This window comes from Hoplias malabaricus, chromosome 14 (assembly GCF_029633855.1).
Source record: "Hoplias malabaricus isolate fHopMal1 chromosome 14, fHopMal1.hap1, whole genome shotgun sequence".
Taxonomy (NCBI): domain Eukaryota; kingdom Metazoa; phylum Chordata; class Actinopteri; order Characiformes; family Erythrinidae; genus Hoplias; species Hoplias malabaricus.
In genome coordinates this window covers 34518896-34546859 of record NC_089813.1, presented here as the reverse complement: position 1 = coordinate 34546859, position 27964 = coordinate 34518896, and the positions used below count along the sequence as shown (strand labels likewise).

Genomic DNA, 27964 nt, shown 5'->3' with positions numbered 1-27964 from the left:
TTAAGGAAATGAATGCAGGCTTATTTTCATATGCAGCCGAAAAAAGGCAAATATCAAAATGCTTCCTCTGTTCCATTTTAGCCATCTGTTTGTAAGAGATGTTTTTTCTTTTACCCATAAACCGGACCAGAAATTGCTGACTATTACGGCTTTGAAACTATATTCAATGACATTTTAGTTCTATAAATCAAATGCTTTATTTGGAAGTAAAAAATTACATAAGCTGTTACTAAGTTTCTAAAAATTCTCTAAAGCTTTGTATTACAGAATTGTGGAAGCAGGGGGGGAGACTGGAGTTCAGGTTGCTGACTCAAAAAAGCACTCTGACATCCTTCAGAAGCTGAGTAAATGCTTTGTGTGTGTGTGTTTGGTTGGTCTCTGTGTGTGTGTATAGATGTGAAAAGCTAGCAAGAGAAGGCGGTGGCAGAGAGGAGGCTGTGAGAACTTTGTATCATCAGCATCATCACACTGTTTTTCAGTGCACTAAGGGAGAGCCAGTGTGGTTGACTGCCAAGTATTTGACTTTATCTGGTTTTCTAATCCCTCTGAGGCCTTTCTGTTTTATGAAAACATTCAGTTATATTAGGCCAAGGACTTGGATTGTTTTTATGGCAAGGTTTGGAAAATAAAATTAAACATTTAAATTTATAGTAAGTCAATAATAGTTTGAGAATGTGTGTTTTGGAATTTCACACAGCGTTCTCCACAGCTTAGTGATGTCTAGTCACACAGTTCCAGAGATTTTGCCATAAGGGAAAACGGTCTCCAAAGAAAAATGGATGGAATTGTTGCACATTTGAATCATGTAAATACACCAGAGGAGTGCTTCACCTTTAAGGTCATTCCTCTTTTAAAATATGTTCAGCATAATTAACGTTTTAAGATGTAAACAGGCATTCAGGGTGATTTGATTTGAAGTGCTCTATTCTAGAGTCAGTGCGACACTTGAGGCTTGGCAGTGGGCTGCAAAGTGCAAGTAGCTTTTTAAGGGCAACCCAACACTCATTTATCACAGCAGGCAAGGGTCAAAACACAGGAGGGCAGGTACACTGTACCAGGCAAACCCATGATCACAAGAAAAACTTTTGAGAAAACAAGAATCCAAAACTTAGACTGCACAGACCCTGTGGCAAGACCTTGCAAAGAGCAAAGCCATACGGAGATGTTCTTATTTTCTAGATACTCTTATAATTAGTGAGTTCATCTACTTTAATGTCCACTCACTGTGCTTATATAATCTCCATTAAAAAAACAAAGTTAAAATGGGAGCAGCTGCAAATGGATACACAAGTTTACAGCACTCTTTCTGTACAAGGTTGCTGATAACTGGGTTTCTCCTTTTCATTATTTATGCACTATATATTGGAGGTCTTTTAGATAAAGGACAATTAATCATTTTGGATGAGTTCCAGTTGCTGTAATTCAAAGAAGTTCATGTCACACTGTGGCAATCAGAACTGTTCACAGCAGTGGTGATAAGAAGCAGACGTCCAAAGAGTTTAACACCTCTAAAAGCTCCCAGAGTAAATCATCACACAAGATAGTCGTGAATATGTTGATGGTGGGTTGTGTGTGGCTTAAAATGTCTTTCTTAAAAAGAATTTGATAAGGTTTCTGCATTTATCCTCTTGTTTCTGTTGGCACTAGTGTAAAAAAATCTGTTAGTATGTTAATCTCCAGTTGAGCCTTAAAAGAATAGCATCAAATAATTATCAAATAAATGATTTTACATCACAGTGACCAAAATATGAAGAAATCTAGAAAATTCTGTGGAATTCCCCTTTTAAGCATTTGGAAAAAACAGAAATACAGCTGTCACGCTCCTCAGGTCCTCCAGAAGAATTATGCCCTTTAGTTCTACACTGTCAGAGAATGTCTAAATCACCATCAATTTTCACCTGACTCTCAACATGTAAATATCACCCGGCCCAAACAACGCTACCCTTCAGTGGAAAAACACAAATAATTACAGCTTTGAAATCCATGCACTTCAAAAGCTTCAAAAGCTTGATCATGAATATGAGAAATATTGAGACCTGCTCAAGAGGAGCCCTTGCCATACCCTCTAGAAATACACACACATGCATATGCACATGTACTTTCACATGGACATACACACACATAGACAAACACCTCACTGTCTGTACTCCTTATATAACAAACTGTGGCCAGGTTACAGATCCTCAGCTCTTACATAAGAAAGGTAACATGGAAGAACTCTGAGGGAACACAGTCTTCCTCTCAGAACATCTCATGCCACATGTTACTACAACTCATTTGACTATTCTACTCATTAGCCACTCATACTTTTTGATACACCGTATTGTCCATATGGATTTACACGAAATGGAGATTTTATCCGTTTTTGAAAATATCCCCGTCCAGACGAATACGAAAAAGACTGCATTCTCATGCCAGTCCAGTAGGGGGCCATAGTAACACTTTATGAGAGACCTTAAAACACCACGACGCATGAGAGCAACACGGTGATTTAATCTCAAATCACTCTATACACCCTATGTAGTGCAACATGCAAGACATGAATTTACTAAATCTAGACATTAATAGTGCATTATATATTATTAATACAGCATCATTTGTACTTATTCATATGTTTGAGTCTGGAATCTAGTGCCAGGTGCATGTATATTGAAGCTTAACGAATTATGTACTTAAGTGATGAGCTGTTTGCGTTTCAGTCTTAGACAGGCCCGCTGTGTGACGTCAGCGCTTTTCCGAAAACCGTTTACCTTCGTCCACAGGAGAACAGTGACAACGGTGCTATTCGAAAACTTAGCTAGTGATACGTTTTCGGTGATATAAAACGTCATTTTGTGTGGACGGGAAGCCAAAACGCAGACAGAATCCTCCGCTTTAAATAAACGGAGCCTAATTTATCCACAAGGTGTTATTTACACTAGCATACATATTTACAGCATCATACTACAGCACAAATTATACAAAATACCTTACATTAAGTGCAGTATGCCAGGAAGTAATAAGTGCATTAAAGAAAGACATTCAGCGCAAAAGATACTCTCGGAAGAGCTGGGTTTTCAAGGATTTCTTGAACTGTTGCTCTGATAGTGCTTGGAAGATGTTCCACCAGCGTGGTACCAGAGATGAGAATAGCCTCAACTGACCTGTTCGGGGGGTTGGTCGTGTTAGTTGGCGCTCCTTTGAGGAACGGAGAGGGCGGGCGCTAACGTATGGTTTTAAGAGTCTATTGAGGGAGATGGGAGCAGAACCAGTGAATACTCTGAAGGCCATCATTGTCGTTCTTAAAGGCTAAGCACCACTTGGACCTCCATAAATATTTCACATTATTTTAACTGACAATTTTATTTAATTGACGGAAAAAACCGAGCTCGCTACGGAAATTCTTGAACGCAACCGTGACGTCACTGGTGGACAACAGCTGAACAATGCCGCGGTAAAACACCGTTATGACAGTATCTAGCTAAATAACAAACATTATTCATGACAATAGCCCAGCAATAAGCTAAACTCAAATTTAGAGGTACCGTTATTCTTGTAAATGTGATCGAACTCGAATTTATCCGACACTATAAACCTCCGTAATGCAGCTACGTAGCCGAGTATAATCTGAGCCACCGAGTTTAGCGAGTCAAGCTAACGTTAACTAACACCAACTAAAACAGGCGAAGTGAGTGTCCTTACCCTGTTTACCTCCATGTTACAGAGGCTCTTGGACACCTTTCGTTGGTTTCCTTACATGCCCATATTGTTGGAAAAGCGCCAATTTGTGCACAGATGTCCCACTGTACATTGAATTATTGCAGCCAAAAACAACACACCTTTTCGTCATTTTGCATTAAATTACGTGCAACTTCTAGAGTTGTTGTCCACCATGTACGTCACAGGTAAGACGCCTATTAGAGTTTCCGAACACCCTTCGGGGGGGGCAACGGTCTTTTAAACCTTATTCATTGAATTAGTAAGAAATAATGTTTTCTGACTATCAGTAAACACAAGTTAGGAACTCAAATTCCACTGTATTTATTTGTTTGACACTTTCATATAGCTGGTGCTTAGCCTTTAAGATTATATATTTTCAAACCTGCTCTGTATGTTAGTTATATGAAAATGAATGTTCAAGTTTGCGTTTTAATTAATGTCATATGTATAAAGGTTTACCATGTAAAGTCGAAGAAGTCAAATAAATGATTTTTCTAACTGTTCAACTCTACGTTAGTTGTCATTATCTGACAAAATAAATTTAACATTCCAGAAGCTGTTTTGGAAGCAAAGAGGAAGGAAGATCAAGCGGTGGACGAGCGACTACTGTGGCAATGGTCAAGAGGCGGTGCTCCTCAGGATTTCCTCATGATCAACACTGGACTTTCAGCTCCTTCTTTTCAAACTTGATGTGAGCTTCAACCTAAACACAGTCATACATAAAAACAGATAAGTCAGTTGCTTTATTGTTAACCAAGACGTATGAGTTAATAAAATAATCTTTAGATAGTAGTAGGGATAGTGTTATGAGTGTGGGGCAAGATACATTTAAATAGGTCTTCCTTTGTTTAGTTTTTATTCTCTTTCTGTTAATTTTCTTCTTATCTCTTATAATAATGTCTCTTAGATGACGAGTACTTTGCTAATATGGATTACTATGACTTGATTACAGGAAATGGGGCAGCCTTGGCCTGATGGTTAGGGAACAGGGGTTGTAACCGGAAGGTTGCTGGTTTGATCCCCAGAGCCGGCAGGTCATGACTGAAGTGCCCTTGGGCAAGGCACAAAACCCCCGACTGCTAGAGCCTAGGGCTGCCCACTACTCTGGGCATGTGTGCTCACTGCCCCCTAGTGTTCACTAGTGTGTAAATGTGTGTTTCACTGCACGGATTGGGTTGAATGCGGAGAACAATCTCCTCTCTGTGCAAGCACAGAGGCCAATCAAATGATTCTAATTCTAAGAATGAAAGAATAAATGGAAAAAAGGTCTTGGAAGAAAAGACTGTGTAAAAGATGAGTTTAAATGCACAGCACGGTGGATACAGTAGTCAGGGTTGGGCTCTTCAAAATTTTCCTATTAACATTCCCCCCCCAAACACATGCTGTCAGTGTGGTGTGACTGCAGATATCTTCTTATATAAGCTCTTATTCCGTATCCTAACACAGCAGTATTCATTCATTTATATTGTGTAACAGCTTCCTGATTTGGGTCACAGTGGGTCCAGAAACTACAGGCATTATTGTTTGCAAGGCTGGAAAAGGTTTGAACACACCCTGGAAAGGGCACCAGGCAATTGCAGTGCATCACACAGTCACTCAGTCACTCACACACTGACACCTATGGACATTTTCATAAAAACAATCACCCACCAATACGTGTTTACTAAATTGTGAGAAAAAACTGCAGCACCCAGAGTGATAGCAATACACTGACAATTTCATGGCAAGGGAAATGACATATCTCTTACTGTAGATTTATGTAGCCATCCCCATCCCCAAAAACTGTAGGGCATGCAGTACTATTCACTACATGTAAGTCTAGTTAGTGCTTTCACCTGAATTATCATGTGAAGCCATTGGCAAAAATGTTTGGGCTTTAAGGCACAGATTTTATAAACTTCACAGTAAACAACGTAAATTCTACAGTGAACACTGCAGTACAGTGGGTTGGTGTTTAGCACGTTTGCCTCCCAGCACTGGGATCTTGGATTCAAGTGCCATCTGGGTGGAGTTTCCATGTTCTCCATATGTCTACATGGGTTTCCTCCAGGGTCTCCAATTTCCTCTCACAAACATGGAGGTTAGGGGAATAGGCTTCTCTAACTGTCATGGTGTGTATGTGAATGAATGTCTCTATTTGTGGGGAGTGAATGAGTGAATATGTGTATGCCTATCTATGCCTTGGCACTCTAACCTGGATGAATCTCTAGTGCCCAATGCTATACTCCAGACGGACAGTAGTTCCTGGTTGAGAGTATGCAGTGCACGTTTGGCTGCCTCTTCTCACCAGTGTTTGGATTAAATGTTGACTGGAATGGCGTTCTGTGCAGTGTTGATTATACTGTGTACTTGGGTGTCAAGAAAGGCACTGTATAAGTATAATGATAAGGAAATAAAATAACACACCTCTGCAAGTTTTAATTCTCTATTATATTTATTTGTTAAATGTAATTTATTGTGGTGTAACATCTGTGTAAATTTTATGGCATATTTGTAGTATTATGGTAGTTCAGAATGAAACAAATCGCCAAATAAATAGAATTTGTGCATTACATAGCAAGGAATGTACAGAAAATTACATGGAGGATTTCAAATCAAACAAAACATGGCCTATATTTATAACCTAAAATGACAGAGAGGGGGTTATAATTCTGAGCACACAGTATATTAAAGACAGAGCTCTTGTCCTCTCCTCACTCCCTCTCTCATTCTCTGGGCTAAACAGAGATGGGCCATAGCATCCCTGATCTGAGCTGAATAATTAAACAGGCCTGGCGGGGTCCTGTTAGTGATGCCAGCGAGCTGCTGACAGCAGAGCCAGCTTTCATTAGGATCAAAAAAGTGTGGGCAGTCAGGTCAATACCCCTTGAATACAAGGCTACACCATGCCAGCTCAGTTTCAGTGGTCAGTGTATGGAAGGTGAGTGAGGTCAGGAGGCTTGCTGTAAACAAGCTTATGAATTTGCTACTGAATAAGATCATGAACTTTTTTTGCTCAGATATCGCTTTCATATAACGTATCTATTACTCAGTGGCAGTGAGGTTTTCTCCGTATAGTGCAGTGAGTTCAGTGCTCAGGAGACGAGCTGTGCAATAAAAAGTTTGAAGCAGGCCCAGCTGTAATGTTGAGATATGGATTCCCTCTGACTTCAGCTGGACAGGGATTTAGAGATCAATTAGATAGCTACAAGTAGTCTGAGCAGGTGGTTATGATAAAAGGTTTGCTTATCTCTGCATGAGTGTCCTTCATCAGCCAGTTGATGTGATTGTCTAGTAACTGCATAAAGACACTGAGTAGGTTCTTAATGTGTTGTTTGTAGGTCTTTCTAATTATTAATGTGGAAAATCATTCTACAGTTTTAAAGAAAAGTCATTATAAAGAAATGTTTGCACTGAATTATTTTTATGTTTGAAAATTCATTTTCATTCATTCATTATCTGTAACCCTTATCCAGTTGAGGGTCACGGTGGGTCCAGAGCCTACCTGGAATCATTGGGCACAAGGCAGGAATACACCCTGGATGGGGCGTCAGTCCTTCACAGGGCAACACAGACACACATTCACTCACACCTACGCACACTTTTGAGTTGCCAATCCACCTACCAACGTGTGTTTTTGAACTGTGGGAGGAAACCGGAGCACCCGGAGGAAACCCACGCGCACACGGGGAGAACACACCAACTCCTCACAGACAGTCACCCAGAGCGGGAATCAAATCCACAACCTCCAGGTCCCTGGAGCTGTGTGACTGCGACACCTACCTACTGCACCACCGTGCCTCCCATACCTAGTTAAAAACGTACTTAAAAACTACTGCAGTCCATAAAGTGAAGTTCTTATTTATGTTAGGAAAGGCCTCTTTTGATGATTGCAGTCACCTGTGGCATTCCCACTGCTAACAACCCTTAAAGCTTCCATTGTTGGTTCATATTATTGCTGTAACATTTTCAGATGAAGGGAAAACTCCCCTCAAAAAAATCCCCTTGAGCTGTGTGACTGCGACACTACCTGCTGCGCCACCGTGCCGCCCTGTTTGAAAATTAACTTGCAATTTAGACAGATAATGAGCACATTCCATATTGAATATTATTGTACCAGTTACTGCTGCATTATTTAAGACTGAATTGAAAAAAAGAAACTGACAACAGTAATCCTGTTTCAGCCAGGCAAGCTCTAAATTGTTAGTTTCATGATGTTTTATTTCTGGGATTACAAAAAAGTAGCAAATAAAACTAGAAAGTACAACAAGGGAAGAGATGAAAATTTAATATTAGGGAGATTTCTCATGGCAGACATTATTATTATGGCTTTCTTAACCCATAATGCTTTGTGTACTAGCTTTAGCAATTTGCTTGCTGTTTTTGTGTGTGTGTTGCAGTCTCTGACTGCAGAGAGATGTTGTTTTTCAGAGAGAAATAACACCCCATCTCTGTAATTATAGTGGCTTCCTTTTTTATTTTCTGTCTGTTTTTTTTATTATTTGTGTGGTGTATTTTTATTGTTTGAGTTTATTTAGCATTACAGAATTTGAAATAAAATATAGTTGAACATGTCTTCCTGCATTACAAGTAGTTTGAGGAACCATCTCCATGTCCTGAAATGTCTGTGTATAATCAGAATGTGTGTGTGGGTGGTGGGGGAGTCCTATATATTCTTGTAGAAAATGGGCTAAGAGCTCTGTGTTCTTTAGTGTATAAAAGAGGCCCAGAGAAAGCACTATTGTGGTGAAATGAGTTTAATAGCTCCATGTTCTTCATTGTGCAGGTGTGTGTGTTCGTGTTCTTCAGAGGTGATTCTGGTCATTCTGATGAGTCATGAAAAGAATTAGTACCAGTACCACCCCCTCTTCCTGTCAGACACACACACACATACACACATACACACAAGTAAAACACATACAGTGCACCACCTCCAGTTCCCCTTCTTCCTGTTAAGAGAAAATATGCCAACAAAACTATGAGGAAAGAAGAAGAATATATACAAAAACATAGGTTTACATGAAAAATTCAGCAACACTTAATGCACTGTGCAGATGTTATATATATATCCTCAAGCCAAACAATCTGCACTGTATAAGTAATTGTAGTACAGGGTGCCATTGCAGCTTAGTAACTTCAGTATGCAGGTTGGTTACAGAGCATATTTTCAAATACAGTCATTTGTGACATTGTGACATGTCACACGTACATGTAAATGTCATCCAGAATATTTTTTGTGTACAAGGCTTGCTTCTTTAGCATTGCATTAAACCTTTAAGTCTAAGGTAGGGGGAATTGAATGTCTTATGGCATATGGTTAAATAAAATGTTGACATGCCCCACTTCTATTCAATTGAATACACTATAAAGACAAGATATTTAATATTCAAACAGATTAACTTTGTTGTTGTTTTTTGCAAATGTTTACTCATTCTTAATTTCCCATTGAAAATGTGTGGCGCATTATGAAGCGCAAAATACGACAATGGAGACCCCGGACTGTTGAGCAACTGAAGTTGTACATCAAGCAAGAATGGGAAAGAATTCCACCAACAAAGCTTCAACAATTAGTATCCTCAGTTCCCAAACGCTTATTGAGTGTTGTTAAATGGAAAGGTGATGTAACACAGAGGTAAACATGCCCCTATCCCAACTCTTTTGGAACGTGTTGCAAGCCTCAAATTAAAAATGAATGAATGTTTGCAAAAAAAAAAAAAATAAAGTTTATCTGTTTGTATATTAAATATCTTGTCTTTGTAGTGTATTCAATTGAATACAGGTTGAAAAGGATTTTCAAATCCTGTTTTGCACAACGTCCCAACTTTTTAACTGGTTAAAAGTTTACAGACATATTGTAATTGATTTTTAGGGGCGCTTTTCTGTTATTTTTTCACTTATTGTTTGGAAATTATTGGGCTTATTGATAATAATAATTGTGGCACGGCACAGCTTTCAGGGAGCTGTGGTTGTGGGTCCGAGCTTCGCTTCCCGAGCTGCTCCAGTTTCCTCCCACTATCCAAAAACACACGTTGGTAGACTGGCTTGTGTGCGTGAGTGTGTGAGTATGTGTCTCCCTGAGAAGGACTGACTGGCCCCCCCTCCAGGGTGTGTTCCTGTCTTGTTAGTGATTCCGGGTAGGCTCCGGACCCACCGCGACCCTGAATGTGACAAGAGGTTACAAGCAATGAATGAATAATGATAACATTCACAACTTTTAAGAAGAACAGTAGTGTGTTGTCCATCATAAGTGAAGAATATTGTTTACAATGTAGAACAGCAGATATCAGCATTGATATGTTTTATGAAGTTATAGGTATAGCTTTAGGCTTTAATCTAAGCTTAGATACACAGAGGATAGCAGACACATAAACAAGCGAACAGGTCCAGAGGGGCCCAGAAACAGACCGATTACTTAATCCCAGTGATTTAATACGCTTTGAAAAGACAGCGGTGCCATAATAACCCCGGGCATTTGAGCGAGAGAGAGAGAGAGAGAGACTAATGTGAGTCTCTCCCTTATCATCATTCTGAAAAGTACTAGACAGCTTGAGGACTTGAGGACACAAGTGCCGTGGAGTGTATGAATGTGTGTGAATGTGAGAGTATGCGCGCGAGAGTGCGTTTTTGTGTCTGAAGCGCGCTCTCTGCGTCATTTCTGACACCTGTTTCCTGCCCCCTGCCATGCTTCTGTATGACCCTCCTCCGCCTACGGCGAGCTATAACAGCCGTCCGCGAGCGCTCTCTCTCTCTCTCTCTCACTTTCACACACACTGCACCACCAAGCCCCCCGCGCATTGACTGACTCACCGGCTTCCGCGGGGAAAAAAAAGCTCGCGCCAATCACAGCTGTAAACAGCGCTCTGTACACACGAGCAGGATGTGCACGAGCAGCGAATGTGAAATGATTGAGGAATCCTTTCTGCCATTTGTTTACTGACAAAGACAGCCTGATTCGCGCGCTCCCAGCATTAGCAACAAAGCTGCCGTGAATGTGCCAGCATAGTATTAATAAAGCTTTGCGTGTGTGGCTGGTAGGACTGGAGGGGTGATGCTGACACTGATGTCAGTGGCACTGCCAACGTCATTCCGACAGTGCGCTGAATCAACGTCTAAGGCACATATAAGGACATAAGCCTTTACCTCCATGAGGTGCTTTGAAAACCTTCCCAGCCAACACACACATTAGTGGGGCCCATATGGGTGCAGTGACATATGGATGGTGACACCATATGGCTGGTGTGCCTTGAGGTGATATAAGTGGATCAGACACAGCTGTGCTCCTGGAGTTTTAAACACTGTGCCCACTCACTGACTTACACATCACCTACATTTGTGGTCCACCTTGAAGATGTAAAGTCAGACAGAGTAGCTCCTGTGTCGTTGCAATATGCGTTAGTCATCCACATGTCCTTCATCAGAGGTCACTTACATATGTCAGTTTTAAGGGAAATTGTGGGTTCGATTCCCGCTCCGGATGACTGTCTGTGAGGAGTTGTTGTGTTCTCCCCGTGTCCGTGTGGGTTTCCTCCGGGAGCTCCGGTTTCCTCCCACAGTCCAAAAACACACGTTGGTAGGTTGATTGGCGACTCAAAAGTGACCGTGTGTGTGTTGCCCTGTGAAGGACTGGCGACCCCTCCAGGGTGTATTCCCGCCTTGCGCCCAATGATTCCAGGTAGGCTCTGGACCCACCGTGACCCTGAATTGAATAAGCGGTTACAGATAATGGATGGATGGATGTTAATAAGTGTGAATTAAGGAGTTCATCATGCATTGGGGAGTCTTGTTTCTCCTGGTGTTGTTTCTTTCTCTAACTCCTGTTTTTTGTCTCCTATGTTGTACCATTTTGATCATCAGGAGTGTACCCATTTCTTCATTTCTGGGAAAGCTGCATTGGGATAAATTCTCTGGGCCGTATAAGTAAGTCTGTATACGTCACCTGTAGAAAAACTGCTGTGAGATTTGTTGACTTGAAATTCTCCTGAGCAGTGTGGGAAGTGGCTACAGAATCACAAGCTGCAGCTTGATATGGAACTCAGCTCGTAAATTATCTGAGACAGAATGACAGATTACTCCATGCCTGCTTACACAGTGGTGAGTAGTTACTGTTTCAGGTGAGAGAAAGAGAGAGCAACACCTGGTTTGTTTCTGACGCATACTTTTCAGGCTTTTAAAAGGCGGATGTGGAGTTCCTTCACGCTGTGAAAGTAAACAGCGGCAGATATGCAAACGGCTCCACCCACTGACAGACCCCTGTATGAATCACACACACACCCACACGCGTGAGACACCGCATTGCCGAAAGAAGGCTGATGTACAATGTGACATGATGGAGATGTGCGTGATTTCCCTCGGTTCTGTGAAAGGTGGATCAGGCCTCACGTGGATCACCAATCTGCTGTTGATCCACTCACGGTGCAATTTCAAATTCAGCAGCTTGTCAAAGTCATCCAGTTTACACCATTTACTGCTTTCAGTCAGAAACTCCTTTATTCTGTTTGCTTTTTTAGTTTTGCCCTGGAGCTAAGATGCTAATGAAGCTAACAAAATGGAAGCTTAATGGATTATGACATTTTGTTTTCTACAAGCACTAACAAAAGTACAAACAGCTTCATGTTTCAAGATGGCTACTGTTTTGCTGTGCTCACCTTCGTCATACAGAAACAACATTTATGATCAACTACATATGGGATGAGGGTGAAAATGTAGAAATCCAATTCATTAATTAAACATTTGGCTCCTCAAGCTTAACAGGGCTTCTAACATCTTGTTTTGTCTACAATCAAACAACTGAACACATCTGAAATTGGAATATTGCGTAATATCTCTCAAATTTAATTCTGCAGTAAGGTGAATAACTTAAGTTCTGTCCAATCAGAATGTCCTATCTATCGTCCTATTGGGAATGCTCCAATGTTGGCCTAAAATTTAGCTTAAACTCCCTTTATCTTGGACATTCTTGACAGCTGCAATAGTCCCATGCCAAGCTTCACTCTGACAACTCTCAAAATATCCTAGGATATGTGTCAAGGACTTTATGGTAGAAAAACTGCCAAACATTTACTCAGCAGATTGTCTTGCACCACAGATGTTAAATTATGTTCACTGGTACCATATTTGCTTTGGGTGTAGCCTAGAGAGAGGGAGAGATGTTTAAACACGGGGTGCATTCTCCTGGGAGACGATACTCTCTCAGACATCTCTAATGACATTCATGAATTATATCTATAATGCTATCAGCCACTAAACAAATTGTCATGTATGATAAACTGATAAACATTGATTCAGTTTAATGTTTAATTTAATTTTCTCAGCTGTTACAGTACATCAATATACCAGCAGACCAATAGAGACAGTAGATATTTACCTTTGTGGCTTAGGAGGATCTCTTATATTGCCACAAAGTGATAGTTCCTCTCTAGAGTTTCTCTCTTCTAAAAACAATTAAATCGGGCTCGGCATCTGTCTTTTAAACCTTATTCTTTGAATTAGTAAGAAATAACATGTTTTCTGACTATCAATAAAAACAAGTTAGGAACTCAAATTCCACTGTATTTATTTGTTTGACACTTTCATAGAGCTGGTGCTTAGCCTTTAAAGGGGACATATTATACCTCTTTTTAGACAAGTGACGTCACTTGTCACTTTTGGTTCCCTTTAAACCAGAAGAAGATGGGACAGTATGGAAAATGTAAATAAAAACACCTACAAACTTTACTCTTATTTGTTAATATACATCCATTCCTGCACTTCAGGCCTGCAACACATTAAAAAAACTGGGAAGGGGGATAATTTAAGGCTAGTAATGAGTTTAAAAACAATATAAATGATGTGATTTCAAAAAGGTGATGTCAGCAGGAGATTGTAATAATGATTTTGTAGAAATATGTTGAAAAATATATGAAAGCCTGTGTGAGGAGAAATATGGGAAGAGGTCTCCCATTTTCAACAAGTGTATTAGAAAATTAATTAAATATTTAAAAACAATGTTCCTCAAAGAAAGACTAGATTGGATTTCATTGAGGGCAAAGTGTTTGTCGCTGAGACTAAAGTAAAGCTAAGAAGCTGCTTTTTCCTGTAACAAGGAATGAGCCTTCAAACAAACAGTAGTAGCAGCCATTTTGAAACCGGTTTAATGTGAATGTTTGTCAGATACATTTAAGCAAGCCTATTTGAAACCTCGTAGCAGCTAAGTGAGGATTGAGAGAACTTGAAGTAACTCTAAACAAAAAGCCGACGTTTTTGGCTTATTTACTACAATTAGAGTAAAGGAACAAATGAGCGATACATTCATCATTCTATCATTACATGCTAGTTGGTTGAGGTTAACTCTTTGTGAGAAATATGTTTAATTTTTAGTTTTCATGCTGCAGACAGCAAACGGTTAGAGGTAGGAATTGTGAAAATGTCAGTGCTGGCTGGATGTCATTGCAGCCTTTAATATTATGTGTTTTCATTCGAGATAAAATGGCCTCATAGCTTCAATAAGCAGCCGAAGAACTGTTTTTCTGATTGAATACATTCGGGGAAAGTGGAAATTGTTCGCATATTTTTCATCTTGCTACTGCTTTACAAAGCCTCTCAATGATTGACCGTTGCTGTATATAAAGATAGATGCTTGACGTTGGTGCTGCCTCTCCTTATGGATTTTTTTTTCTGCCAGTGCTGGGGTTAGATTTGATCTCTGATGCCCTGCCTCTCTCTATTCTCTGATAATAAAATGCCAGTCTCCTCTTGGTGCCTGAGGGATATCTCTTCTTCTGAAGATATTACAGCAGCGGGCAGAGACAAAGCCAGCCTGTCCTTGTAACATTTTAGATGGTATTTCTCTGAACTAGAGCAGGTCAGGAGGTGCTTCTGTGCCTTGGTAGCACTAAGGAATTGCAGAGTAGATAGATTGGGTTCATATTAAAATGTGTCTGTTCTAAATGGTTTCTTTATCTTTCTTTTTAACTCTACACATAACCACTGAAGAAACAAAATCTAGACTATTTCAATTCATGTTTTTCTTTCTTTTTTTGGCATATTCTGAAAATACTAGTTGCTGTTTACTCTATGTGAAGTGTTTGTGATGAATGAGTCAGGAGAATGGCCCATAAATGTTAACTTACATTAAATGTCCTCCTATAATGAGGACTGAAATAATGCTGTTTTGTTTCAACAACAAGAAATGTCTTTGAGCTGGGTTTTCAGCGGCAAGGCATATAATTGCTGTTAGGACAACATGTGACTTAAGAGAAAATAATCGTTCTTAAATACGAACAGAATTTAATTAAGGATTATTTCCAAGTGAGTTGTCGTTATTCCTTTTAGTCCATTCATCATGGATTTTTAATACGTATGATATTTTCATATTCCCTAAAGACAAAAAGGAAAAAACTGAGATACTGAGGCACTACTGGGAATAAATAATACAAGACTATTATAGCATAATTAAATATCTAGAAATACGTCTAGGGTGGCGCAGCAATGATTCCAGGTAGGCTCTGGACCCACCGCGACCCTGAACTGGATAAATTGTCAGACACTGTACAGCACCTTGGCACCATTTCTTAATTTAAACATTCAGAGAGTTCTCTAGAGTTTGAGAACATTTAGAAATGTCTCTTTGGGTGTGAGGTATTTCAGTCAAGTAAATATTTTTCATTAATTCATTCATTGTCTGTAACCGTTATCCAGTTCAGGGTCGTGGTGTGTCCAGAGCCTACCTGGAATCATTGGGTGCAAGGTGGGAACAGACCCTGGAGGGGGCACCAGTCCTGCATGGGGCGACACACACTCACACCTAAGGACACTTTTGAGTCGCCAATCCACCTACCAATATGTGATTTTGGACCATGGGAGGAAACCATGGAGAGAACACACCAAACTCCTCACAAACTCACCTAGAGCAGATGCTTGGAGCTGTGTAACAGCGAGGCTACCAGCTGTGCCAGCATGCGAAAATGGTAATTTATTACACTCTGTAATAACTCTGTACTTTTTAATTGCCTTCTCTTTCATTGTTCATGAAAGTATGTTAAATCATGTACAAACTAAAAAACACTGTTGACACTATTTAGTGGTGTGTCTTATGTGCCTCACAGTGTGATTAAACAGCTGTGTGCGTAGGGCAGAAGAGGTGGGACTTGACACGCACTTGCGCTCTTGATGAGCTCTCGGAAGTAAAAGGACTTGACATACTAGTTCTCTCTCTGTACATTTACAACAAGAGCTCTAAAACATGAAGAGAAAATTTCTTATCCATCCCACACAATTTTTCATATATAGCCCATAGGTTGTAAGGTTGTAAGTGGTTGGAATGTATGAGGGAGAAGGCAGAGGACTTTTTCGGGGTTTGGATGTATTGGAAATGCTGCCTTAATGTGGTTTATTATAAACATATATTTGGAACTAATAAATATAACTGATCATCTAAAGAACAAAATAATTCTTTGGGTGCTTTGTGTTGCCCTCCTTCGCCACATACAGGGGTTAGACAATGAAACTGAAACACCTGTCATTGTAGTGTGGGAGGTTTCATGGTTAAATTGGAGCAGCCTGTTGGCCAATCTTCATTAATTGCACATTGCACCAGTAAGACCATGTGCATCCAATGGTTCAAACATTGTGTCCTGAAGGCGGTGCCGTGTATCAGGACGACAATGCACCAATACACACAGCAAGACTGGTGAAAGATTGGTTTGATGAACATGAAAGTGAAGTTGAGCATCTCCCATGGCCTGCACAGTCACCAGATCTAAATATTATTGAGCCACTTTGGGGTGTTTTGGAGGAGCGAGTCAGGAAACGTTTTCCTCCACCAGCATCACGTAGTGACCTGGCCACTATCCTGCAAGAAGAATGGCTTAAAATCCCTCTGACCACTGTGCAGGACTTGTATATGTCATTTCCAAGACAAATTGATTCTGTATTGGCCGCAAAAGGAGGCCCTACACCATACTAATAAATTATTGTGGTCTAAAACCAGGTGTTTCAGTTTCATTGTCCAACCCCTGTATGATTCTGTGTGATTTTAGCCAAAGCATATCTGATGTTCGCCTCTAAGTGTGTTGAGTTTTCCAGGGTCGTTTTAGCTGCCTAAGCTGCTTAAGATAATATACACTATAAACACAGAAATTATAGTAGCCCACGTGTGCAATGTCTTCAGATGCATGGATGGAGTAGTTCCAGACCATTGGGTAAATTTAAAGACATAATGTCAGTTTAGCGTTGCTGTTTCTGTGTTTGCTGGCTATAATGTGAATAATCGTTATCATTAAAGAAAATAAAAGTTGTAATATAAACACATGAACCAAACGTTTACTCTTTAAAAAGGTCCCTAAATTCTTCTCAGTTCTTCTCTTATCTTTGAAAAAGTTCATCATCACACTTTATTACAACAACTGAGAACCAGTTTGGTCCTAGGATATCACTTAAAACAACATCTTCTGGCACTTCATTCTTATGAGTGCAAGTAGGAGGATGTATTTACCATGTGTTTCTATTCTTTACCAATATTGTAATACCAGTATTGACCAAAGGGATGCTTGGAGATCTGTGCTTATGCAATAGCAAACCAAAGCATCTGAAGTGGAAGAATGTTAGGGTCGGGTCTTGTGATTAGACCAGTGTCGTGTTTTTTGGTTTGGTTCAGTAGAAGACTTTTTGTTTCAGTTTCAGAGAAGTGTTTAAGATGATTTTTCCCTGTGTGTGTGAAGAACTGTGAAGGCATTATACGTTTGAGTGTCTCTCAGGAAACCGCTGCTGTTGACGTCAGACACGGTACTGGGTTTGTTATCTTATCGAGGAGGCACTGTGTGTGTGGGCAGCCCTGGCATTTTCAGAGCTTTCAAACATTGTTATTCAAAGCCGTTCGGAGTCTCCTCCATATGGTCTTACGCAGGTTGGGCTTAATGTAAAAAAAATAACCACCACACAATTCCTAGCCCCCACTTAAATGAAGCCTACCTGTACACTGGATCTAAGCAGGAAGATGGCCATCGCTGTTGCTTATTGCTGAATTAGAGTTGGTCTGTGATGAGGGGAAGCATTTCCTCTCTCTGTGAAATCCAGCTCTTACTCGCCTCAGGCTGAGAACGGAGGCATTTTTTGGCTCTTCTGACTGTTCATATGATTCTTTTGTAGGCCAGCTGCATCAGACTCTCCTGATATTTCCACGGAAATAACATTTCAAAAGGTTGCCTCTCCACAGCCAAGATTTTCATTACAGTATATGCATCATTGGTTTTTGTATGTGGTAGGCCACCACAAATCACTGGAATATCTTCTTTGTCCTTATTTAATTAGGCTTGTGTAATTTACCGCACATACCGGAAGTATGATACTTCAGATATGAATGTAGGTTTAGTGAATTTTTACCAAGCCTTTGATGGTCAGTGTTACCCTCTCTCTGGAGCTCAGATTTGCGCACAGTGAGTTGCCTGGTGTTTGAATATAGAAAAGTACATGACCTGCTCTGCTTGATGAGACACTCACTATGGTGATGAGGATAGTGAAGCCCACGCAGAAATAAGACACGTGCTACAATTCTACTGTATCTGCCATTCCACAGCTTCATCTAATGCAGTCACACGCACATGCACACACAGAGAATCCCACACCTCTGTGGAGTTGGCAGACTTGACCAAAACTGAAAAAAGACATTTGCTGAGGGTGTGTAGTCTTTCTCAATATATCTCTTTGCTGAAGGGGTGGAGGACTATGCAGAGGCTTAGTTCTCTTCATCACTCAGGAGAGCTAACTGAGTACAACAGGTCCAGGAAAGTGTCTTTGTTGAAAATGAATGTGCATGAATGGCACTGTAAGGAAATACTAGTACTCCACTTCATGAATTTTACGTTGTTAAAATCTCTATATAAATAAACTTTAATTAACTGATTGATTGATTGATTGAACTGCCACAAACGTTAGACAGATGTCAACATACTTGGAGGAGAGCACTTATTGGCAGTTCTATTTATGTTAGCTAACCGATGGCCACATTGACACTTACAGCACTTTTCCGCTGCATGATACCTACTCAGCTTGGCTTGGCTTTTTATTTTTTTTGGGCTTTTTTCATTAGGCAAATCTGGTACCTCAAACCTGGAACTGGTACTTTACTTAGTACTTGCTCGTGAATGAAGTAGGGACTAAATGTGACGTAAACCTTGCAGAGCACTAAACGAGCAGACAGACTTGTTAGTCAACACAAAATGCAGACCTCCAGCACAAACTAAACATCTGCAAGCTGCACATCCTATTTGTGTTTATCTGACCAACAGCTACAACTTAAAACATTATTCTGTGGTATTTTGAAGATGTTCAAATGTAACTTGGATTGCTGGCAGATGACAAATTCCTGTGAGAGTTCGATGTGCAACAAGGAACGAAAAATCTACAGCTCTGTGAAAACTGGGGTGCAGAGCCATGTTCAGTCCCAAAAACAAAAAAAGAAAAAACATGACAAGAAAAAAACATGAATACACAAATGTTACTGCACCGTTGTTGTGGTTTTCAATGCCTGTGGTTCCCGTTAAAGGTGGGGTTTGTGATGCTACCAGTTGCATTTCACAATGGAGCTATGCTATGCTAAAGCGACCTGGGACCAGGGCTGAAAAGTCTATACCATCCAATGGAAACGTGCCATTAAACTCTTGGCCTTCAAAGACCAGGACTGAACTCACCATCTCCTGATGATGGTGCCAAAACTAATAATTAGTTTGGAATTTAAAATGTATTTTTTTAAATATCATTTTTAATTGTATTTGTTTCAAATGTTATAATAATATGAAAATGCCATGTACAAAATCTGGTTAAATCTCAGTGGTTGCTTAGTAACAGGCTGATTATTACTAAGTCATTAAGCAGTGATTAGAATGCATTGAGTATTTTCCAGAACCCTGCAGTGCTCTGTCTTATCAATTCTTATCAAGTCAGTAGTTTGTAATTAACCATCACTGCTGTTATTTGCTTCCAAAAGTAAAAAAAAAAAAGAAAACATTTAATCAGGTTTATATGGTTAATGTATTAGCATTTACTTAATTACAGTTTTCTATATTGTGTGTACATTATGAAAAAGAAATGAATTCATTAATTAACTTGTTTGTTCCTTCATTTATTCTCCTTCAAACACTTCAGGGAACAGGTTTGCGGTGGGTCTAGAAAGCCTATGTGTAATCACTGAGCAGAAACACACCAGCAGTCCATCACAGAGTATTACACACTCACTCAGTCATTCACATCTGTGTACAGATTGACGCAGCCACTCTGCCTAACAGCATGTATTTTTTGGGGTTATGGGAGGAAACAGAAGGGTCAGAAACTGTTAAAACACACTGAAACCTACACAGAATGTTACCCCGAGGCCAGTTTTAATACCAAGACTCTAGCACCCTGGAACTGTGGCAACAACACTACCTGCTGTGCCACCATGCTGCACTAAAATTCATTGTTACATGGTCATGGCATGGTGTCAGTAACAATTAAGTAAGACATTATATGAAGGAGAGGTGCTGCTGGTGCTCAAATATTTATAGACACCCCTCAGAATTAGTGAATTCAGCTTCTTTGAAGTGTACTGACAGAGGAGTTCAGCTGTGAACACACAGCTTGTATAATCCATAGAAAATCATTAATGATAGAATGTGATCCTCTGGAGCATCTGCACGAGTCTCTAATGTCACTGTGGCATTTGAGTAATTGAGCTCAAGACAATTAGTTTGTGATTGAGTGGCGCTTGTGATCCCAAACTAATCATCCAATCCCAGTAACTGACAGCACTAATATTTATGTGACTGTATGCAATAAAATCCTACCCCTAACGTTTGAACATCTAATGTAAGGCCTTCCTAAGACGATAAAAGTAATTAATTTAATGTTTTAATTCATTTGGCCATGTAGTAGGGTTTTAACTGACTGCTGCAAAGGCTGTGGGAAAGTGACTTGTGTTAGGAATGCCAACCAGTAGTGTGAGATTAGGTGGAGTTCTTAATCGTTTTCCTCCCTGTAAACACTGGGAGAATAGTGTAATAAAAGTCGTTATACATATCTTTGTCAGGAGTTCTAGGTTTGTGCTGTTGCCTCTCCTGGTATGTTGAAGTATTGTTGGAAATCTATAAAACCCAAAGTTATCTGGAGTTTAGCTTGATCAAGTGGGTGGAGAAAATAACAAATATGCATGCCAGTATTTTGGTTCTGAATCATGGTTTGTTGAACAGACCATTTCCTTTCATGGACTGAGTGAATGCTCTGTTCCCAAAATACAGACTGTGGTCATCACTAAGAGGGATAATTTGAAAAAGGAATTACATCACTCATTAAAATAAGTCTAAGATCGTTTTTTTAAAACAAGAAAATTATCTTAGACTATTGACATCAGGATTCATCTGTTAAACAAAAACGCAGGTGTCCTCAGAGCTCAGTATCGTTAATATGTTTTGTATTACCTGGATTGTCCAAATACATCTAACGTCTGAACTTTACCCTGGCAAACTGAAATCAAGTTTCCTTGGATGGGATAATGAAATGAAACCTCAATACACAAATATTGAATACATTCTGAGAAAGGAATGAAGTTTACACAGTAGTCATTTGACTTACTCAGTTTATCAGTCAGGCACTGCAAAGAGTCATAATACTGTAGTTCACAAAAGGAATGAAAATGATAACAGACGTTGATCATTTTAATTTATTAATTATTATTTAAATAAATAAATATTTACATTGTAAATTTTAGCACATCTGGGGAATGTACACCTTAAAAACAATCTTTCTCTCTCTCTCTCTCACACACACACACACATACAAACACACTCATCTCATCCAGACTTTTTTTTTTGCTTCAAGTGTAACTCCGCTCTCTTTGACTTTTCTGAGTAATCTTCATTTAGCCTCTGGTTCCAGCCCAGTCTCTCCTTTCCCCACCTCCTTTCTTAAACATAGTGCTACATCGTTCATCTACTTCCTTTGTTTCTGCCCTACTTTCACACTGCAGTATCCAGCTGCTCACAGCATCCATCAACACTCTCTCACTCTCTCTCCCTCTTTTTTTATGTCCAACATTTAACAGTCTTTGCTTCTGTGCTTTGGGGTCCGTTCACTCCATAGATTTTTGCATGGTCTGCCCTCACACACACACACACATACAAACAGTACAATCCACAGTCTTAGGTTTGTCTGCTGCATCTTTGCTGTAGCATGTTGAGGGAGTACTCCATGCGGCTGCGCAGCTCCAAGCTGCAGCCGGAGCTCAGGAGCATGCTCAGTTTGAAGGTGGCTGATACTCGCTCCTCGTTGATGTACGTCAGCAGGTAGTCGTCCCGCTGCGTCCACAGGATGAGCTTGGTGTGGTCATGGTAAAAGTTTACCTGTTCAGAGAGAAAGAGAGAGAAGTTTATTTTGCTGGAACTGAAACAGGACGCAAGGTGTTGTAACTCCAATGGTGAGTCATTATCTGTGAGTTTGTGTGTGCAGGGAGCCTTTGGTTGTTTGTTTACCTGGAATGTCCCATCACTAAAGAGCATCATCAGCGCCCGGTCTGACTTCAGCCACTGCAACAAGTAGATACTTGGCTTTTCAGCATCTGTGTCTATTAACATATCGCCTCCCTAGACAAAGTAGATGGAGATTAACATTGGCAAATTGAAGCAAAAGCACAGCTATATGTTGCTATAGATCAGCACACAACTCCTAAGAATACATAGTTTTACTAAAAGCCTTAAAAGCAGAAACACAACCTGGAGCAAGTGGTTCAAACTTTACTATACCATCAGTGGAAGTAAAAAGGAATAAATAGAAATGTGTGCAGTAAAAAAAAACACATCAGAAATAACAGGCCATTCCTATGGAATAGACAGGAAGCTTCGGGCTGAAACTATCAGGTGTGACTTTAATTTTACAACACATAATTAGACCAAATGTTTCTCAGACATGGACAGAAGTATCCAAGTAATGACTTAAAGAACATAGAATAACACTAAAAATAGATAAATAGTGAATAACAGTGAAATACTGTATTCACAGCACAGTCTTTTTTAATAGTCAATATTTAAGGTTTACACTTTATTTTTGAACATTACAGGTGTAGGACGAGTTCACTCACATCCATTAGGTTTTCCTCCATATAGTGAGCGAAGTACTTGAGAATAGTGACCTGGCCCACGCAGTTCTCAGGCACATCAGTTGTGTACATTACAGCACATTGGCCCATCTCAGCATGCTGCAACACAGTCCTGTGAGAGAGAGAGAATATTAAGTTTCTATATCATACCTGTACAAACATACCATTATATGCATATATGATAGTTATATGTGAGCTTTGCATTAGTTTCTATTTATATGAATTTTACGTATTCTGTTTTAACACATTGTCCTTAAAACAACACTAAAACATTACTTTTTTGATAAAAATAAAGCTCAGAACAGTCGGTGTGTTTAGTACCGTTCACATTGTCACGTAAGGCCATTTCTAACCACAGTATATTTAACCAGCAGGAAAAAAAATGCAAAATGTGTTGTGCAAATTTTTTTTTTTACATGATTTGTGTGGTAATCACAGACAAGAGTGAGCCCTTCACAACAGTGCTTATTACATCAATTGGCTTGGATTGGAAACTGAACAAGTCTTAGCACCTACGTCTTATCAGCGAGGAGACTCATGTGTGTTCCGCTGTTGAAGAGGACGCCCACAGTGTTGTCAGACAACTGATAGCCAAAGCCGTATTTGTTGGAATAGTCCACCCACTTAGTCACCCACTGAAGGCTGCTGCATCCGCTAGCCTTGGGTAGCTTGTCAGCTGTAGGGACAGAGTTCATAGGGTTTAATTAAACCGACTAAAATTACTTTTCACTATAAAAGGATTTGAAGCATGCACATTTTTTTAAAGATTTTAATTGTTTTATACTTTTAAATGCAACAGCTTGTCCTTTATACTGTATGAACATTTCATGGCTTGGAAAAAAATATTTTTTTTTTGTTTGTTTTTTTCTTCTGTAAAGCTGCCATTTTTAAGATAATTTGGACAGCAACAACAGACATGTCATTTCTGAATGGTACTCTGATAGGTTACCTATTGGCATGTGATCCAGGCAGCCTCTGAGAACACTAGCAACAGCTTCTGCCACAGAGCCTGTGGTGCTGTCCTCCAAACCTACAAACCAAAAGCCAACACACTGAGAACACGCTCACTGCTGCTAATGAACTGTTACGAGACAAGAAATTAACATCCACTGCCTGATGACAGGCACACTCACATTCATTGCTGCTACTGCAGCTTCCCAGGCTGCCTCTGACAATCATGCGGATGGTGTCTCGTGCCTGAGGCCGCACGTCGGTTGCCAAGGAAACGGGCTTTCCAGCCGGCTGTGACGGAGTCCCTCTTTCCTAAAAAGGCACAGGAAGAGAGAGCAGGCGTTGTGAGGACTAGACGTCACTCTCAGGCACATTTTCTCTCATCAACACTCTATTTCAGCCAGCCAATCATGAACATGGCTCACCTCCAGTGATGCTGTGACAGCCTGCTGGTTAATTGTTGTCATTTTGAGCTCATGGCGAAGTTTGTAGATGTCATCTTCCTCCTTTGCTATTCTATCTGTAGAGACAAAAAGTACAGTCATCTCAACACATGAATTGCAGGCAGTTGCCAAAATCCAGTATCCTGCACATACATATCTGCCAATGCAATACCAAAGCCAATGTATATGTGTTTATGACATATAGAAGATGGGATAAGATCTACCTGGATTACCAATACATTTTTTAGATTGCTTTCTGAAAATATGTTTGAAATGTTATCTGAAATGTAATATATAGATAGCTCCATCATTCATCATGAATTATCAAAGAACCAATCACTTACTGATATTTTCAAAGTACTTGGCTTTGTCTCTCTTTCCACCAAAGAGGGCAGCTGCAGCCTTTCTGAAAAAGCTCTTGGCAGGGCTGGAGATGTGAAAGTCAGGAGCAGAGAGACAACAGCTGGCAGGGAGGGTCTCTGGGGTGAAGCCCTGCAGAGATAATTCACACATTCATGTGTTGGTGCTGAAAGCCTCAGTCACATTTACTTGGTTTAAATTCGTGTCACATTTCTTCAACATTTACATCACAAATTTGTCATTCAGTATACTGTTTTGTTTTTTTTGACAGTGACTGATGGATATATTGGAGTAACTTGTAAATGATATACACAAAAACATGTACTGAAATTTCATAAGTAAACTGAGACCAGAGACGCAGCACTAAAAACAAACCTGTGTGAGAAATTCATGTCGTATGATTTCGTCCAATCGAGGGCGGTCTGCTGGGTTGCGTGAGAGCATGCTGGCAATGAGCTGCCTGGCTGAGAGTGACAGGGTGGAAGGCAAAGTGTAGCGTGCCTCTCTAATACAGCGATATGTCTCTTTTAGGTTAGTGGTCTCGAATGGTGGCTTGCCCAGAAGCATAGTGTACCTGTAGAAAAGGGTTATAGACTTAAGTTAAAGAAATCCACCACAGAAACAACAGCTCTTTAAGATGATAACACTCTAAAGACATATATACATCTGATTCAGTAATTCTTTCTGAGGATTGTTTCAGTTATTCAGTCCATAAACATTATATCTTGAACATTATAGTTTTTCCAAATGGTAGAGTATGCCAGTGTCATGTAACTAAATGTAGATAGATGTAAATATAGATATACACAACATAAATGTAAGCTCTATTTCACTGGCTGTGCCTAGCTGGTAAATGCAGTGCTGTGTTGGAATATCTACAGCTCAGACACCAACATTTCACATACTGAGACATATACAATACTCCTGTTGTGCACTATTGGAAGGTGATAGAGGCAAAGGTTTGCAGGACTTACATTACACAGCCTAGAGCCCAGATATCCGACTCCCAGCCGTGACCCTGTTTATTGAGCACCTCAGGAGAAAGGTAATTTGGCGTCCCGCAGATTGTCTTGCGCCTGTTGCTGACTGGCTCCAATTTGGCAGCGAGCCCAAAATCACCAACCTTCAGCTCCATTGCGTCAGTCACAAACAGGTTCCCTATAGAGTAAACGAGAAAAGAACACAGAACATTGACTTCATGTTGGCATCTTTAGGAGTTTGTGCTGTAACACAGCTATAAATTAGTAAAAGCAAGGGTTTTTCAGAGGTTGTGTACCTAGTTTAAGGTCACGATGCAGGATCTCTTGATCGTGGAGGTATTTGAGAGCTGACACAGTCTGCTTCAGGTAATACCTCACCTCGGGCTCTGTTAGCACTTTACGAGCCTTCAGTATGTGGGCCAGAGACTGTTAAGAGAAAGCATTGACAAAGCTGTGTTAGCCAATTTACTGTTAGCATTATATTTATTCTGAAATAAAGTTTGGTTTGTTTAGGAATGTGATTGTTACATTTTTAATTTGCTCAATAACATACATATCAAAAGAAGCAACATTTCAACTTCTAATCAAAGAACCCCACTTTCTCCACTTCTATTTGTTTTTTAAGCAAGAGCCAGAGAATGCAGTGAACTCTTAAGGATGCACACTGAAGGCTATGACTCACTCTTCTGCTGCAGTACTCCAGGAGGATGTATATGTTGTCTTTGTCCTCAAAATGGTGGTAGAAGTGAACAATGTGTTTGTGACTCAGTCCTCTGTGCAGCTCAATCTCTCGGTTAATCTGTGAAAACAGCATGTTGTGGTTACATAAGCGTGAAAGTGCTGAGGACGGATAGAGAGAGTACATTAGCTTAGCTCTGCTCTTACTTTCTCACGCTGATGAGGTTTGGCCACGCGCGTGTGAGGGATTATTTTGGCGGCAAAAACTTTCCCCGCAGACAGGTCCGTCAGCTCATAGCATTTAGCAAAGCCTCCCTGCAGCACAAAGTAACCGGATTAGTTTACTGTCACCAATTACAACATGTAACAGATCAGCACAAAGTACATTCAAAGACATTGATTTGAAAGCTTGGTCAGTTGCCTAAAACCCTTGAGGATATTTGGTTCCCACGGATTTTTAGAAAAGTTAATCTATTAAACGTTTATTTACCTCTTTTTTTTAAATTATTTCTGAGGCACATTTTTGTACAAAAGCTATTATACAAAACTATTAGTGTTAAATTAACACTGTTGGTGTAATAATTTCTTTACTGTTCTAATGTTCTTTACTTCATTCACTTAAACGTTCTCTACCTTTTTAAAATTTAAAGGCAAAAATGATTCTTAAAGAATTGTTTCCTGAAAGAAACAAGCAATTACTTGGAGATACTCCGTCTGTGTTTAGTAATGAATCTTTATTTTGATGTAGTTTAACATTTTTGAGACATTAAAAAGCAATCGTTTAAAGGTAATGATTCAATATTCTGACATCGTTGCTGCAAGAAACAGAAGGAAACATTAATAAAGTCAAGAGAAACAACTGACGGCGTTCAAACTGCCAGCAAGAATTTCACTTTCCAGCTGTTAATTGTTTACAAATTTCTAGCTGAGAGTTCAGTGCTCTGCTGAAGTTTTGAACACGTCTCGAATGATCAAACAGAGATGCAGACCCCTATAACACAAAACAAGACCAGAACCGAACCAGCTCGATTAGACCCGCACCTTTCCGAGCACCTTCCCGCGGCAGTAGCACTTCCCTGTGGCCGGGTCAGTGATGATCCTGTTCGTTTCTGTGTTGTTTCTGTTCGGCTCCGTTCGGTTCGGACTCGGTTCTGTTCGGTTCGCCTCTTCTTTCCCGCGCCTCTGCTCGCTCGTGCAATCGTTGAGGCTCCTCGTTGTTTCCATGGCTCCTCACAAGTGTCTTGCGCGCAACTCTTGGCCGCTCGCTGCTGTGCCGGGCGCTTTTATACCGACGCGCGCACGCGCTTCGACGCAACGTCACACCGGGGGGAAAACCGCACACACTGTGCTTTCATACTCACTGCAGGACTGAGAGCCCTTCAACACGACAGGCTGCGGTTTTTTTCTGTTAAATAACGATTATGGGCTGTTTGGACCCATCCCTTGTTCAATTCAATGGATAATAGCCCATATTCAAACAGGATATTTCATACACAATAATGCACAATAATACACGGGAGTTATAGCTTTTACATCTTAGATACACACCCACCCAACATCCACCAGAGATAACAAGACAACCAAAAAGGCAATCACCTGCACACAAGAGCAACTCTTAGCAATCACCTGGGATACTATATCAATCACTTAGTAACATATGTCCATCTATCAGCTTTAACACTCTACACCAACCACCTGTACCATAGCAAAACCCTAAAAACCCTTTAGATATCATAGTAAAACACCAAGCTATACCTTAGCAACCACCTGGTACA

General features: G+C 40.2%; 2 protein-coding genes across 2 annotated transcripts in view; one reads left to right on the top strand and one right to left on the bottom strand.

Annotated features, from left to right (window-relative positions):
- Window positions 1-2807: 2807 nt before the first annotated feature.
- rab3c (RAB3C, member RAS oncogene family) overlaps window positions 2808-27964 on the top strand; it is a 42240-nt gene continuing 17083 nt past the window's right edge. Inside the window, exons 1-2 of the mRNA XM_066644075.1 lie at window positions 2808-2905; window positions 4253-4390. The gene's annotated coding sequence lies outside the window, so the exon portion shown is untranslated. The remainder of the gene's footprint in view (window positions 2906-4252; window positions 4391-27964) is intronic.
- Window positions 21398-27430, bottom strand: plk2b (polo-like kinase 2b (Drosophila)). Its single transcript, XM_066643878.1, has 14 exons — window positions 27231-27430; window positions 26397-26504; window positions 26194-26310; window positions 25808-25937; window positions 25506-25689; window positions 24907-25105; window positions 24516-24663; window positions 24154-24248; window positions 23911-24040; window positions 23727-23807; window positions 23294-23453; window positions 22760-22889; window positions 22155-22265; window positions 21398-22025 (listed from the first exon to the last, which is right to left on the bottom strand). Exons 1-14 carry the CDS (start codon window positions 27411-27413, stop codon window positions 21825-21827), a joined length of 1977 nt encoding a protein of 658 aa, XP_066499975.1. The 5' UTR covers window positions 27414-27430; the 3' UTR covers window positions 21398-21824.